This window comes from Amblyomma americanum, chromosome 8 (genome assembly GCF_052857255.1).
Source record: "Amblyomma americanum isolate KBUSLIRL-KWMA chromosome 8, ASM5285725v1, whole genome shotgun sequence".
NCBI classification, from domain to species: Eukaryota; Metazoa; Arthropoda; class Arachnida; order Ixodida; family Ixodidae; genus Amblyomma; species Amblyomma americanum.
The window spans coordinates 40768175-40782891 of record NC_135504.1 but is presented as its reverse complement, the minus strand read 5'-3'; the positions used below and the strand labels follow the sequence as shown (position 1 = coordinate 40782891).

Sequence of the window (14717 nt, the reverse complement as noted above, 5' to 3'; positions counted from 1 at the left end):
AGCAGCAGTGGAGGAGTGCCACACCTTAGGCCGGAGAAACCACCCAGGCTTTCAGTGCCAACTGACTACCTGAAGTTCAAACTGCCGCCCTTCACTGCCATCCAAGATGCTCTGAATGCCAAGGAGCCAGTCACTGGGAGGATGTGTCGCCAAATCATCAACAGCCTGTACAGTGTGTGCTGCAAAATAACTCTGTAAGGTGCCACCCTGAAGTTCTGCGCAGATTTATCCTGCGATTTTTCTGTTAGCCAAACATAAAATCACTCGGAAAGTCCTGTAAGCATTAAAGGGCACTGCCCTAACTTCATGCAAGCCAGGTAGAAATGCTTCAGCCTAGTTTATATTTGCAAGGAGCTGGAAAACCGTGTCTGTGCACTGGCCAGTGGGTTGTTCTACCTGTCTCTATTTTGGGGCCGAAAAAATTACTGAATGTCTAAGATGGATGTATTTGACATGACCAGTGCTTTGCTTATCAATTTTACATCACATCGTACCGTGCAGATTCAGCTTTAAGGGTTTCGGGAAAATGAGAGGCTCATCCAGCTGACCGAAACAGAAAGAGCCAATATTTTTCACTGATGCTTACGGTTTACGGGGGTTTAACATCCCAAAGCGACTCAGCCTATGAGAGACGCTGTAGTGAAGGGCTCCGGAAATTTCGACCGCCTGGGATTCTTTAACGTGCACTGACATTGGACAGCACGCGGCATCTCGACTTTTGCCTCCATCGGAATTCTATTACCGCGGCCAGAATCGAACCAGCGTTTTTTGGGTCAGCAGCCGAGCACCATAACCACTGAGCCACCGCGGCGGCCAAGCTTGAATAGTCCACATTAACCTTTTTTTGCATTATCTGTGGCTGTGAGAATTAAAATGAAGGTTCCCAAACTGTTCACTTGTAGTCAAGAGTTCAGCGAAATTGTGTCTGGTCAGGCATTGTGATGGAAACGAAATGAAATCGGTTCAGCTCAGAAAAGAAGGGCTTGCCGTTTCAGAGCCCTTACTGGTTCCTTCTTCACAGTGAAATAGACAAGCTGTAGTCGTCTAGAACTCTGGTGACTTTTAATTGATTCACTTGCGTGAATTCACAGCACCACAGTTCGTTCTACAGAGAGTCGTCAGCACATACCCAGCTTTTTGATGCCTGTGTACTTGCAGTTCCCAAGTGCCATTTGTAAGTGGCCGTACCTGGATGATCTCAGTATAGTAAATAAAACAGCAGGCAAAACAGCAGAGGAAATGGTTTGCATAATGTCGTGTGTGAAAAACTTAGCTATGCTGACTGATGGCGCAGCACCTGTCAACACCTCCTTGATTTCACTGCCAGCCAGGTCAGCCAGTTTTGGCAAACCAAGCCCCCCTTTCCACGGTCGCTTCTGCTGTCCCGCTTGGGTTTCTTTGTTTTATTTGTGTTCTTGTGCCCCTTTTTTTCTTCGTGAAGCGACAGTTTATAAGGAGACCTTTAGTGGTCATGCCACCAGCTCTCACTGTGATATTCACCAGAGCTCTTTGATCTTACCAGTTGCAAAACTTCCCATAGGGTCTGTGTATTGAAAACGGTCTGATTGGGGCTAGATTCGGAGGTTCATAGCTTGTGGCAGTGCACATGGTCGCTAACGTAAACTGTGTACTAGTTGCATACTTTGAGATTGCTGATAAACGCACACCACCTGGCAAAACAGTCATTGAAACGGGCGCAGTGTCAAAAATTTATACAAATAATAGTTTACAAGAGAAATTAGGAGATAAAAGAAGCAAAAAAAATACTATTTTCAGAAGGTGGCGACAGTTTTCATTAGCAACTTCTAGATTACACCACTCCCCATGAGCTCCCTAAAGTGACTCCTTCAACTGGTCACTTTTTGAAACAGAGTTACTTAAATGGTATGTTCTATAAGAGCGGCAATGTGTGCCACTACTCCCCATAGGTGGCACCACATGGTAACATGCAAGGTGTCCAAACGTGTCTCATTGCAAACCAAGCCATCTGACTGGCACTGAAAGCGAGGAGGCGTTGCCCCTGTTGCCAAAACGTTCCTGCATGCAAAGGTCTGACTGGTTCTGCGTATTTACTTTTCTCTGCAGGTACCCGTCGTCACGCCTCTACAGGTTTGCTGTGGACTGTCTGTTGACAAAGTACCCGCACCTTCAAGGTTCCGATGAAGAAATGGCGCGGGTAAGGCTATAAACTGGCATTTGACAAGCATCAGGAAAAGGAAGCAATTCAAATGATATTCTAAAATTTCCATGGCCTGCACTGCAGATGGCGTGAAAACAGAGGAACGCACTAAGAAAGAGGTCAGGTTTTAAAAAAAGAAAAGTAAACTTTCAACGACAAAAGGGGGGGGGGGGGGGGGATCTGAAGGCTCAGTTCTGCAGACATATCGGGCCTTTTCGCCTCCATCGAAACGCGGCGGCCACCACAGTCGCCCCTTAGTTCAAGTTCTGCATAATTCGGACAAATCTCTGTCTCTCTTTGATTACTAATTATTGAGAGTTGGCTGTTCTCACGCCTGTCCTGCACTGACTTGTGTGCTTGATTCTCTTTGTCGTTCAGTGTGGCTTCAAGGAGATGCTTTTGACTCTTTCTGCCTGCAGCAATTATGGATAGGAAGGCTGAGAGGAAAGTTCAAGAACGCCCGGCGCCATTTGCCAGACGACATGTTGAACATGTATGAGCTTGAAGGCAAGTGGTCGTCCGTCGTCGCCCGCCGCCTGATGCAGAAAAATGCTAACGACAAGACGGAGACAGTTCGGCGCGCCTCTCGTGCTGTGGTGAGTGTCGAACACAACTAGCTTTGGGCATCGTTGCTGTGGAAGAGTGGTCTAGTGCAGGGGTTTCCTAACTGGAATGGTTTGATACAGTATGGTGTGCGGGATTTGACGTCTTCAAGCTGCATGTGGCCTATGAAAGACATCAAAGTCGAGGGCTGTCGATTGATTTTGACCACCCGTGGTTCTTGAACATGCTTTGACATCGAAATGCACCCATGGTGCTTATTAAGGCGGAAACTTGGGCTAGTTGGAAAGCGTTTGAAATCATTTTTCTAGCGCTTAGTGAACACAAATACACAGGACAGACGCTAGTCTTCAACTGCCGTTTATTCGAAATACATTCAATATAAGACGTCTCAAAATTCTGACACTCACACGCACACAGTGTGTAGTGTGTGAATGTCAGAACTTTGAGATGTCTTATATTGAATGTATTTCGAATAAACGGCAGTTGAGGACTAGCGTCTGTCCTGTGTATTTGTGTTCACTAAGCGCTAGAAAAATGATTTCAAGCACCCATGGTGGTCACATGTCAATCCCATGTGGCCTTGGCGGCTTAGCAGCCGCTGAGGCCAGCAAGCCATTGTCACTCCCGAACTAGGTTCAAACTAAAGTCAAACAAATCAACAATTACTGGCAATTTCTACGGCCTTAGGACCATGTCTTGTGTGCTGGCCATTGAAAGCTTCAGGGTTACATCAACGAACAGAAGCGGCGCCCGTGTGCTGTGTGTTCCCAGTGCATGTTAAAGAACACCAGATGATCTAAATTAATCTGGAGCCCTCCACTACGGCGTTCCTGATAGCCTGTGTGCTGCTTCAGGACGTTAAACCCACACTTCTGAAAGTGAGGTTTCTTTTTGGCCTGTGTGTACCATCTGAAAATGACGGTAGTAGTGTGCCGATGTTGTGCAGCATGCACCATGAGCAGTCATCAGTGGCATGCGCCTGCAAATAAATCCCGTCAGCCACTAACAGGTCTGCGCAAATGTATTTCCCACGTTTCTGCATGCGAATTTTGTTCGTTTTGGGTGGAACAAATTTTAGATGAGACGCATATTTTTCATGACTCCGTGAGATTTGTATCGGTGGGATGCTAATGTATGTCCAAAGGTGCATGCTATATAAGTATTGCATTTAAATCACCAGTGCAATTCGCACATGTTTGGCCCTATTCAACGAGTTAAATATCGAAGAACTGGAACGCAGACAGGCATTTGCAGCTGGCTTCATGAGTTGTGACAGATTGCTGCAATTTTTTTGAACCATATAATACTATTCCTAAAGGTTAGGGATTATACCTGCTACCAAAAAGAAGTAATATTGTAAAATCTTGGTGGTACAGTTCTCGTTAGAAATATTCCCATTAGCTGAAATTTGTGGATTAGAAAAAAGAATGAAATTTGAATGTTGAGCCATGAGACGTCTATTCTCAAAAATCTTCTTGCAGCTGGTGAACTCCCATATGTTAGATATACCTACCTAGAACTCCAGAAGTTGTTAAAGGTGCACTAAAGAGTAATATGAACTCGTCTTTTTACTGCGGCAACTCGACCTACACATTCCGAGCATTCTTAGAAACTTCAAGTTATTGTCCTGTGCGTCCGATTTCCCTAATTTAAACCGGATTAAACATTCCAGATCCCACTTTTTTTTTGAACTCAACGCTGAAGGTGGGAGGAGTCAACCAATGTATGGAGAGCCTTTCAGCCAGTCCCGTGGCGGTTTCGTTTTCGCTTTTATTTTGTTTTTTAGGGTTCTGTGAATAAATAGGTTCAATCACAGACAACATAGTCACAAATTAGGCCCAGGGAAATAAAAATAGACGTGGACTCTGATTTACGTATCACTCCGCCGATGGCAGAGCGGCAAGCCGCCACAGGACTGACTGACGCGTTGGTTGACTCCTCCTACCTACCGCGTTGAGTACAAAAAAAGGCGGGAGCCGGGATGTTTAATCCGATTGAATTATGGAAATCGGCAGCACAGGACAATAGTTCGAAGTTTCTAAGAATGCTCGGAGCATGTAGATCGAGTTCCCAGGGTAAAAAGACGAGTTCAGATTCCTCTTTAGTGCACCTTTAAAATGGGCTGATGTGTTTGCTCGGACATTTTCGGCTGTGACATTGCATCCCAGAATGCCAAAGGCGTGCATCGATTGTTGCAAATCTCAGTTTACTTTTCTGCAGTAGTTGTCTTCATCAGCATTGCTTACAACTTCATGTTGTGGTCAGTGATATGGTATATTGCGTCAGTGATATGCAGGCAGCACTTAGTGCTCAAGGGTGGGCTCGTGGCTCATGCGTTTGCATCATCCGTAGCGGCACAGGAGACGGTTCAGAACACCGAAATTTCTGTTGCATTGTGCACAATGCACTCTGGCTAGGGAATTTTGCAAATTCATATCATTCTGAAATTCATATCAAGTGTGATCACATCATCGAGACTCTACTATAATCAGTAGGTGGAGCACAGGATGTTGACACAGGCAGTGGCACCTATACTACAGCTTGCACTTGGCATCTGCTTTTGACTGCGGTGTCACGGCCTCCGGGAAGTTGTGCAGATTTACTCAGTATCAGTAATTGGTCTCCTTTGCAAACTTGCACCATTTTGGGGATTTGCCGAAAGCTCATTGGACTGCAGCCACACCCAAGCTTTCAAGTTTCGAATGATTCTTTCTTGCCGTTCAGTCTGCTTCACCAAGTTAGCAGAGTTCCTGTCCAGATCTGAGAGTAGCGTGTGGCTTGTTCCGTCGACCGGAGTGAAATTTCTGTTTACTAACACAATCGCAGGTAACTGCTTGGCTGCTCAGAAGCATACTGCACTTTCTTGGTAGCAATCGGGTATATTGTTTCATCTGCACATGCAGTACCTTGACCGGAAGCTGCTAGCAACCAAGCTCAAGACTTCGCAGCACGGCGACCCGGAGAGTTCTGCCGCGGCCGTAGACAGTGGCTCTTCTGAGCTCAGCCAGGTGCTAGAGTCGAAGAGGAGGCACGACCGCGTCAAGGAGATGCCCATCGAACAGGCCATTGTGGCCTTCCCCTGCTACAGGCAGGAATCCTCCGTAAGTCTCCTTTATTCGGTGCTGCGCACACCGCATGTACAGCTGCAGGCTCCAGTATCAGAGAAAACAGTCCGTTTGCACTCAACAACGAATTATCGTGTTACTTCTGCTCTTAAGTTGAAGATGCAAAAATTGTGAATTGTGAAGTTGAATGTTTCGGAGCAACGCATCGGCTGTGAGGAATGCGGTAGTGGAGGGCTCTCCGACTAATTCAGACCACCTCAGGTTGTTTAGAACAAAGGAAAAAGTGTGTCGGAGTTGCCTGTGCAGGTAGCAGCACCTTGAAAGGGGCTACATCATGACATGCTGCGTGGTCAGATATTGATGGTACTTGCGCGTCTAGTGTGGCAGGCAAAAAGACATGTGGAGCACCTGCTTGTGGTATTTGTAACAGCAGGACTGGTGAGAACCGAGACTAGAGAGGAAAAAAAAAACAGTCATTTGATATCAGAGCCTGTGCTGTACGGCTAGTCAGCTAGATTGGTTGGTAGCACAGAGGCATAGGGAAACCAGGGAAAGGAAACAGGAAAAGTGCGCAAATCATGGCTGCAGTGTAAGAGAGAAAAATAAGTGGCACAGTAATAAATTGGGGCTAGACCACTGCTGTTTTCAAGTACATGGAATGACATCAGCCAGTTTGATGCCCTCACTTTTCACTCCATGTGTAGAGTAGTAAATGTTCTCTTCTACGGTTACCTTCTTACTGGGCGGCTATTTCATTCATTGCTTTCATGCAACATGCATTTAGACACTCATAGATTGCTAACATATCCTCTCTGGGGTGCACTTCTGATGAGGCAAACAAATTTTCATGGTGTCTTCAAGTTTCTCTTGAAGGGGGCCTATTGTATTATATATAATAATTGCAAAAACGAGTGCAAAGCAGATGTGGACAGAACACAAATCAGTTGCAGCAAGCTCTAAGTAACAGTTCTTCATATGGACACAACAGTGAGCAGAAACGTGCACTGAACATGTCCTGCATGTTCGTTGGACACCTGAAGTGCACCAAGGGAAGGGATAAAGGAGGGAGTGAAAGAAGAAAGGAAGAGAGAGGTGCCGTAGTGGAGGGCTCTGGAATAATTTCGACCACCTAGGGATCTTTTAACTGATCTTTTAACGTGCACTGACATCTCACAGCACACTGGAGCCTTAGCGTTTTGCCTCCATAAAAACGCAGCCGCCGCGGTCCGGTTCGAACCAACCACTGAGCCTGCACCATTTCCTTTCCCCAAAAACCAGTTATTATTATTATTATTATTATTATTATTATTATTATTATTATTATTATTATTATTATTATTATTATTATTATTATTATTATTATGTTCCACTGTCTGGTGTAAGCTGCTACATGTGCAGGGTGTACACCTAAGTACAGAGAGTAGGGCATTCATATTTATTGTTTCAGTACACTTTTCGTGGCAGTAGAAATAGGGCTTTGTGAAGCTTGTGCTTTGCGCTGACAACTACTAGTACCTGATGATTGCTGGCATCTGAGTCCTCTCCACTGTTTGAGGACAGAACTGATTGTCACAGCAATGCAGTGACAGTTGTGAAATGACAGGCTGTCGCACTCGAGAAGTGCTCTATATTGGTCGCGCTTTTGCCCGTAAGACAGCTGGCACGTATGAGCATGGTTTGGTGATTGTTAATTGCAGCCATGCAGCATGCAACTTGCTCTCTGTATGTGAATGCATGATCTTGCTTGCTGCTTGCTTGTTTATTCACTTCTCATTTTTAGTTCTGATGAGTAGCATGTAGTATTTGTAAATACTACATATTTTATTTTAAGAATTTCGGGCTGGGTGTTGTTGAGTTTGAATGATGCAGTGTTGGCAAAATGTGTAAGAAAACAGTACATTCAATTTTTTCATTTTCTGTCTTCGTGGTAGCCATTTTCTGGGCACCCACGCACAAGATTTTTTGCCAGCAGAGAGACTCGGATGTCTTTGCTTGAGATATACTGTGACGCGGACGCCTTTTGCTCGAGAAAAGTCCTTCGTACACCTATCACTGTAACGTTAAAAACTATGGACATTACTGTTTAGGAAAAAGGCAAAAGCGCACCAGCAGTGTGACGTCATGAGCATGGCTGGCAGCTGCAGAAAAGTATGATATCATGTCACATTGTCATGAAGTAGTAAGTAAGCAGACATCAATCACGTGGCTCTGGAATGAGAGGCTCATGAGAGCTGTGGTGAAAGTGTTTTGGAGTTCGACGAATGTGCGAGTTGCTCAAATTTTGTGAAACCTCTCTCTTGCAGCTGCTTGCAGAGTTCAAGGCACTGTGGAAGGTGGACATTGCCGAGTGCTTTGAGAAAGGCATCAAGCGGCTTTTCCTTGTGCTGATGAACACCGGTACACCGCAGGAAATCATGGCCATCTCGGAAGTCAACTGTGGTGAGTGTGTGGATGCTTAACCTTTGAGTGGCAGTGTTGTTTGAAGGAGCTCTGAAATGTCCAGTTGTTGAGATTTGAAATTTTGCTTAGTTTTAAAGGCCTCGGGAGCCTTAGTGGTTGACTCTCTACATGCTAGAGTGCTAAAAGTGATCTGTCACAACAATGCTGCTTAGAGCATAAGCCGCAGTCGCCGATCAGTATCGAGGGGTGGGGAAAGCGTCACGCTGTGATTGCTGGATTGGGTCAGGAGAGTGGAGCGGCAGTACGGCATATTGTGACACGCTGTACCGTCACTCCTCTGGCAGTGGTGGTGGCTTGCTCTGAGAACTTGATAGCAAGCCAGCATGTTGCTGTGGCTAGCTGTGGCACTATACTGTATGTATAATAAGGAAGCTGGCGAGACTTCATGGAAGGGACGCGGTGCACAAGATGAGGCTTGTGGCAGTACATGCGCTCCAGCATTGGAGGGGAGCCTAGTACCGTATTTACTCGCGTGATGAACCAACTTTTTTTTACAGAAAAGTTGACATCAATTTGGAGGAAGGGTTCATTACAAAGGAAAAAAAGTTTTGACAGATTTTTTTTTTTTTTTTTGTGAGAGTCGAAATTTCACATGATGTACACCTGCCTGCCTACCCACCCGTCTGTCCATCCATCCACTCCTCTGTCCGTCCATCCATCATCATCAAAAGCCTGGTATATAGCCAGTAGTTTTTTAGCCATAAAGAGAGCTTCTTTGAATGTGAGATATGGTGTGCTTTTTGCCTTTTCCCTCTGTTGGTGAGAAATTTGATCACAACTTGCAGTTAAGGTTGGAGATTGCAGTGCTAATTGCCTCAAGCATTGAACGTAGGCTTTTCTGCAGCATTTACCTGCCTAGCGATGTTGGAGCCGGATGCCAGTAATAGTTGAGATATTAAAACCATGTTCTTGTAGCTTAACGCAGAAAGGTTGTCTATAAGCATTTTCAGTTCAGTACCTTGGCTGTAGTTGTGAACATTTGCCTAGAAACTTTCTGAAGCCATCAAATATGTTTGTATCCAGGCCTGGCACTGTTGGCTTTGACAAAGAGCTTGTTCATACATTTCTTTTTAATCTTTTTTGCCTGTAAGCAGTAAGCCTCAGAATTAACATTGTATGTTTTTCTCCATTCCCATTTTTTTTCTGCTCGCAGACATTCTGCTGGTGGTGCTGGATGCCATTGCAAAAAGATGCAAGGAGAAGATGAGTGCTCTTCTGGCAGAGGTGGGTTGGTTGAATAGAATTACGTGTCTCATCCAGTGTGTATGAGAAGTTGAAGATAAGTATAAAATGGTGCCATATTAAGATAGTGATTATGGAGTTCTCGGACTGAGTTTTAATCAATAAATGTACAGCATCTTTTGAACAGCATCAAAACTTCGTCAGACGTCATTATAACAAATACAATTTTAAAGCAAGAACATGTATATTATATCCAATATTTTTCTTAAAAGCAGGCACTTAAATTTGCATTAACAAACCTACAGGTGAACCCGAAGCAAAGGGTGCACAAACTTAAAAGGGCACTACACTATACAAAAAACCGCCATAACACGTGAAACCTTACCTTGTGATTCTTGGTGGCAAAAGAAAAGTGCGCACAGCTTGTAGCATAAGGAATGATAGTGGCAACTTGCAGACTACGTTTCGTTTAAAAAATATGACGTGATCTTGATTTGGTAGCCCTTCAGAGCGTTAGGAAGTATGAACTTCGCCATATAGTAATCATTGCAATACAGCTGCTGCTTGCGGCACAGATACTCGCAGCGCAAAAGCATGCTTACAAGCTCACCACAATATTAGCCATTATGAGATGTGCTAATGTGCTGATGGTCCAAATTATCAGGATTTCTTATTGACGGGGGTTGAATTAGTGAGAATTTACTGTATTAGAATTCGTAAAAATATGAATTCTGACTTTAGGTACTTCTGTCGCCATCTTGCAGGATGCTGCACTGCCGGCACCATGTCTGCTGAAGCGTCCCAATGGCACCTTTGAGGTGTTTGTCGAAGGGTACTTTTTGTTCACCGCTTCTTCCCTGCTTGGAGGCATCTGTGCACTGTTCGCGTCCTTTTGGGTGTTCCACGTAGAGTACCCCAAAGATGCACGAAGCATCCTGACCTTCCTCGAGCATGCCTTCCTCAACTTGAACTACACCAAGCCGACCCTGAAGACCTGGGAGCTTATCAACGTGTACAGAAGCTCAAGCCCCTGGCATCAGGAGAAGAAAAAATAGGGAAAAGGAAGTATGCTTGTTTGACTACCTGAGCAGGAAAGGGAACCTTTCTTGCACATCAATATAATGCTTGTATTACAAGTTCTTTGTCATTGCATTTTTTTTTTGACAAGTCAAATGTACTTTGCAAAACAAGTCGTGTAGAAAATAAATTTTGATCTTGTTTCAACTGGCCTTGCTCTGCACATGACTGCACTACTTGTCACAGAGCTGCAAATGCATTCCCAGTGCGGAAAGGCCTATGGTGGTTCAGTGGGAGGAAGATCTTTTCGCAAAGAAAGCATTGTTGCATATTTATGCGTTTCATTCATTCATTTAGTTTTTTTGTACTGCAGTGAACTCGACTCAGCTGGTGATGTATGTTAAAAAGTAAATACCATTGAAAATTGGCAGTGGCTTAGCTCGGCTATGCCAGGATATACGTAGCGAAAGCTAAGGCATAGCTTGGTTAGTCTTGGTTAATCTTGATAGCAAGTCCAGGTTACTCTGGTTGTCTGGCTGGTTGCTGTCACGTGGTTCATCACGCGGTTGGTCACGTGGTGCAGTGCGACCACGGTGGGAATGCGAGCACCGCGAAACTGCAAGTTCATGGTCAATGTAGCTTTCGCTACAATATCCTTAATTCAACCCGGAAAGGTCCATAAGTTTGTTTTAATTCAAGATGAGTTAAAACCAACTGGAGGCTGACCGGAATAATGGGCAGATGTCCTGAAATTATATATATTGTCAAGGCGTTTATTTGAAGCACAGGTCGGTTGGTCTTGGTTGTCCGGCGACACGACGGGCACACTCACAGGCGTTGTTCGAAAAACCCAGCTGCACTTCGTCTGCTTCTTCGTTGTCCCGCTTGAACTCGTCCGCTTCTTCGCTGCGCTGCGCCTGTCGGTCCCATTACAATTACTCTCCCTCCGAAAAGGAGCCATCCTGGCGACTTACGGAGAGGAGAGGATGGGCGGGTCATAGTAAGGCTTGAGGCGCTCAACGTGCACAGTTTCGCGCCCCGGCGACGGTGGTCCGAAGAGGGAACGAGCGGCTCAACGATATAAGTCACCGGAGAAGTTTGGTGGACAACCCGGTAAGGTCCGTGAAAACGAGACAGTAGTTTCGTGGCGAGGCCGGGAGTGGAGGAAGGCACCCAGAGCCAAACGAGGGCGCCAGATGGGTATGACGCTGGAGGGTCCGGGGAATCCGACGGTGCTTCTGATGCCATTGTTGCTGTGTGGTGAAAGAGCGGGCAAGTTGCCGGCATTCTTCGGCATACAGGTGAGCTTCGGAGAGTAAGGTGGTCTCGGAAGGGTCAGGGTGATAAGGAAGGATGGTGTCCATGGTGGACGTAGGCTCCCGGCCATATAAGAGGAAGAAAGGAGAAAACCCCGTTGTTGTCTGAGTAGCTGTGTTATACGCGTACGTGACGAACGGGAGCACTTGATCCCAGTTGGAGTGGGCGGTGTCAACGTACATGGCGAGCATGTCACTCAGAGTGCGGTTGAACCGCTCAGTCATGCCGTTGGTCTGGGGGTGATAGGCGCTGGTGTAGCGATGAACGATTTGGCATTGCTTGAGCAGGGCCTCGACGGCGTCCGAGAGAAAAACACGGCCGCGGTCACTTAGAAGTTCTTTCGGGGCGCCGTGACGAAGAACAAGACTGTGTAGAATGAAGTGAGCGACATCGTTTGCGGTAGCAGATTTGAGAGCAGACGTTTCGACGTAACGGGTGAGATGGTCAACGGCAACGATGATCCACCGATTATTAGCCGAAGTAGTTGGAAGCGGGCCATAAAGATCAATGCCGACGCGGTCAAAGGGACGGCCAGGGCAAGGTAACGGCTGCAAAGGAGCGGCGGCGGGGTGGGGAGGTTTCTTGCGACGTTGGCAGGCGGTGCACGACCGAATGTACTGACGTATGTAGCGGTACATACCTCGCCAGTAGAATCGCTGACGAAGGCGAGCATATGTTTTCAGTACACCGGCGTGGCCGCATTGTGGAGCGGAGTGAAAAGAGGCACAGATTGTAGCACGGAGGTGTCGAGGGATGACCAACAGCCACTTCCGGCCGTCGGGGAGGTAATTACGGCGGTATAAGAGGCCATCACGACGGCGAAGTGGTGGCCTTGGCGTCGAAGGGTCCGGGTCGAAGGATGCGGCGAGGGAGTGTTCAGGAAGTTTAGCAGCGAGGTGATCCAAGGATCCTTCAATTGTTCGGAGCGCATATCAGGGATGTTGAACGAAGAGAAATCGTAGGCACAGACGAGGGCAGAGGTTGACTCGCATGGGAGTGGTGAACGAGAAAGGGCGTCGGCGTCCGAGTGCTTGCGGCCGGAGCGATAAATGACGTGTATATCAAACTCCTGGAGACGTAAAGCCCAGCGGGCGAGTCGGCCAGAAGGATCTTTGAGGGAGGATAGCCAGCATAGGGCGTGGTGGTCTGTGACGACATAGAAGGGCCGGCCGTAAATGTAAGGGCGGAACTTGGCAATTGCCCAAATGATGGCTAGACATTCTTTTTCTGTAACAGAATAGTTTGATTCCGCCTTGGTGAGGGCGCGGCTGGCGTAAGCGACGACGTATTCCGGATACCCAGGCTTTCGCTGGGCAAGAACTGCGCCCAAGCCCACACCGCTCGCGTCAGTGTGAACTTCTGTCGGACAGGCGGGATCAAAATGGCGAAGGATGGGGGGAGAGACCAGCAGGCGGCGTAAAGTGCTGAACGCGGTATCGCAGGCGGGGGACCAAGACGAAAGGTTCGGGCTGCCGGCAAGAAGCTGCGTTAAAGGGGCAATGATACTGGCGAAATTTCGGATGAAGCGGCGAAAATATGAGCACAAGCCTATAAAACTGCGAAGTTCTTTTAAGGTGGTTGGTTTGGGGAAGTCAGCGACGGCGCGAAGTTTGGCAGGGTCAGGAAGAACGCCGTCTTTGGAGATTACATGGCCTAATATTGTGAGCTGCGTTGCACCGAAGTAACATTTTTTCAAGTTTAGTTGGAGGCCGGCGTCAGTAAGGCTAGTGAGTACGCGCTGAAGGCGGTGCAGATGGGAAGGAAAATCTTGGAAAAAACGACAATGTCATCTAAGTAACACAGACAAGTTTCCCATTTGAGGCCACTGAGAATAGTGTCCATCATCCTTTCGAATGTGGCTGGAGCATTGCAGAGGCCGAATGGCATCACATTGAACTCATACAAGCCGTCTGGGGTGACGAAAGCGGTTTTCGGCCTGTCGTTCGCCGCCATCGGGACCTGCCAGTAGCCGGAGCGTAAGTCGAGGGATGAAAAATACTCCGCTCCCTGCAAGCAATCCAGTGCGTCGTCGATTCGGGGTAGGGGATAAACATCCTTGCGTGTGATCTTGTTGAGACGGCGGTAGTCCACACAGAACCTGATGGAGCCATCTTTTTTCGTCACCAAGACAACAGGAGAGGGCCCAAGGGCTGTGAGAAGGCTGTATTATGCCGCGCCGAAGCATGTCGTCAACATTGTCACGGATGACGCGGCGCTCGCTCGGCGAGACTCGGTACGGTCGCTGACGCAAGGGAGCGTGGGTACCAGTGTCAATTGTGTGAGAGACGGCCAATGCGCGCCCCAAGGAGGGCTGGGAAAGGTCGAAAGAGTTGCGGAAGCGGCAGAGAAGTTCCAAGAGTTGGTCACGGTAAGCGGACGGAAGGTCGGGAGCGATGTTACGACGAAAGACGTCGATGGAAATCGGATCGGGCGCTGTCGCACAACAGGCTAAGGCAGTAACTGTGGAGCAGGCACGGGTATCGAAGAACTCGGAAGCAAGAGCAGGGTCCAGTTCTTCAATAGAGCCGAGGCATTCGCCGCGAAGAACAAACGACGGGTAAGAAAATGGGTTGGTGACATAGATGGCGCAGTGGCCATCGGAAATCGAGACAACGGCGAATGGAATGAGGAGGCGTTGATGGCGAGTGGGTGCTGTGGTAGGTGTGAAAAGAACAGGGCCGCTGAGGAAAGAGTCGGAGCGGAGCGGAACGAGGGCTGAAGAGGAGGGAGGTATGTCGGTGTCGGCAGCTACAAGAAGCTTAGCGGAGCGCACAGGTAGGTCACACAACGAAACATCACACAGGGGAGAAAGCTCAAGTTCCGCACGGGCACAATCAATCACTGCACGGTGGGTCGAGAGGAAATCGCAGCCGAGGATGACATCGTGAGAGCAGGCGGTCAGCACAACAAACTCGATGGTATAGGCGACGTCG

At 47.4% G+C, this 14717-nt stretch overlaps 1 protein-coding gene across 3 annotated transcripts in view; it reads left to right on the top strand.

Annotated features, from left to right (window-relative positions):
• The window catches only part of LOC144101449 (uncharacterized), a 54063-nt gene extending 42880 nt beyond the window's left edge, over window positions 1–11183 (top strand). The window contains exons 9-15 of one of the 3 annotated variants that reach the window (XM_077634629.1): window positions 3–194; window positions 2086–2176; window positions 2599–2775; window positions 5647–5844; window positions 8112–8247; window positions 9422–9492; window positions 10215–11183. In XM_077634629.1, coding sequence (XP_077490755.1) covers window positions 3–194; window positions 2086–2176; window positions 2599–2775; window positions 5647–5844; window positions 8112–8247; window positions 9422–9492; window positions 10215–10505 — 1156 coding nt within the window. In that variant the 3' untranslated portion in view covers window positions 10506–11183. The remainder of the gene's footprint in view (window positions 1–2; window positions 195–2085; window positions 2177–2598; window positions 2776–5646; window positions 5845–8111; window positions 8248–9421; window positions 9493–10214) is intronic. The other 2 variants (XM_077634628.1, XM_077634627.1) reach the window with 2 other exon arrangements.
• The last annotated feature ends 3534 nt before the right edge of the window (window positions 11184–14717 follow it).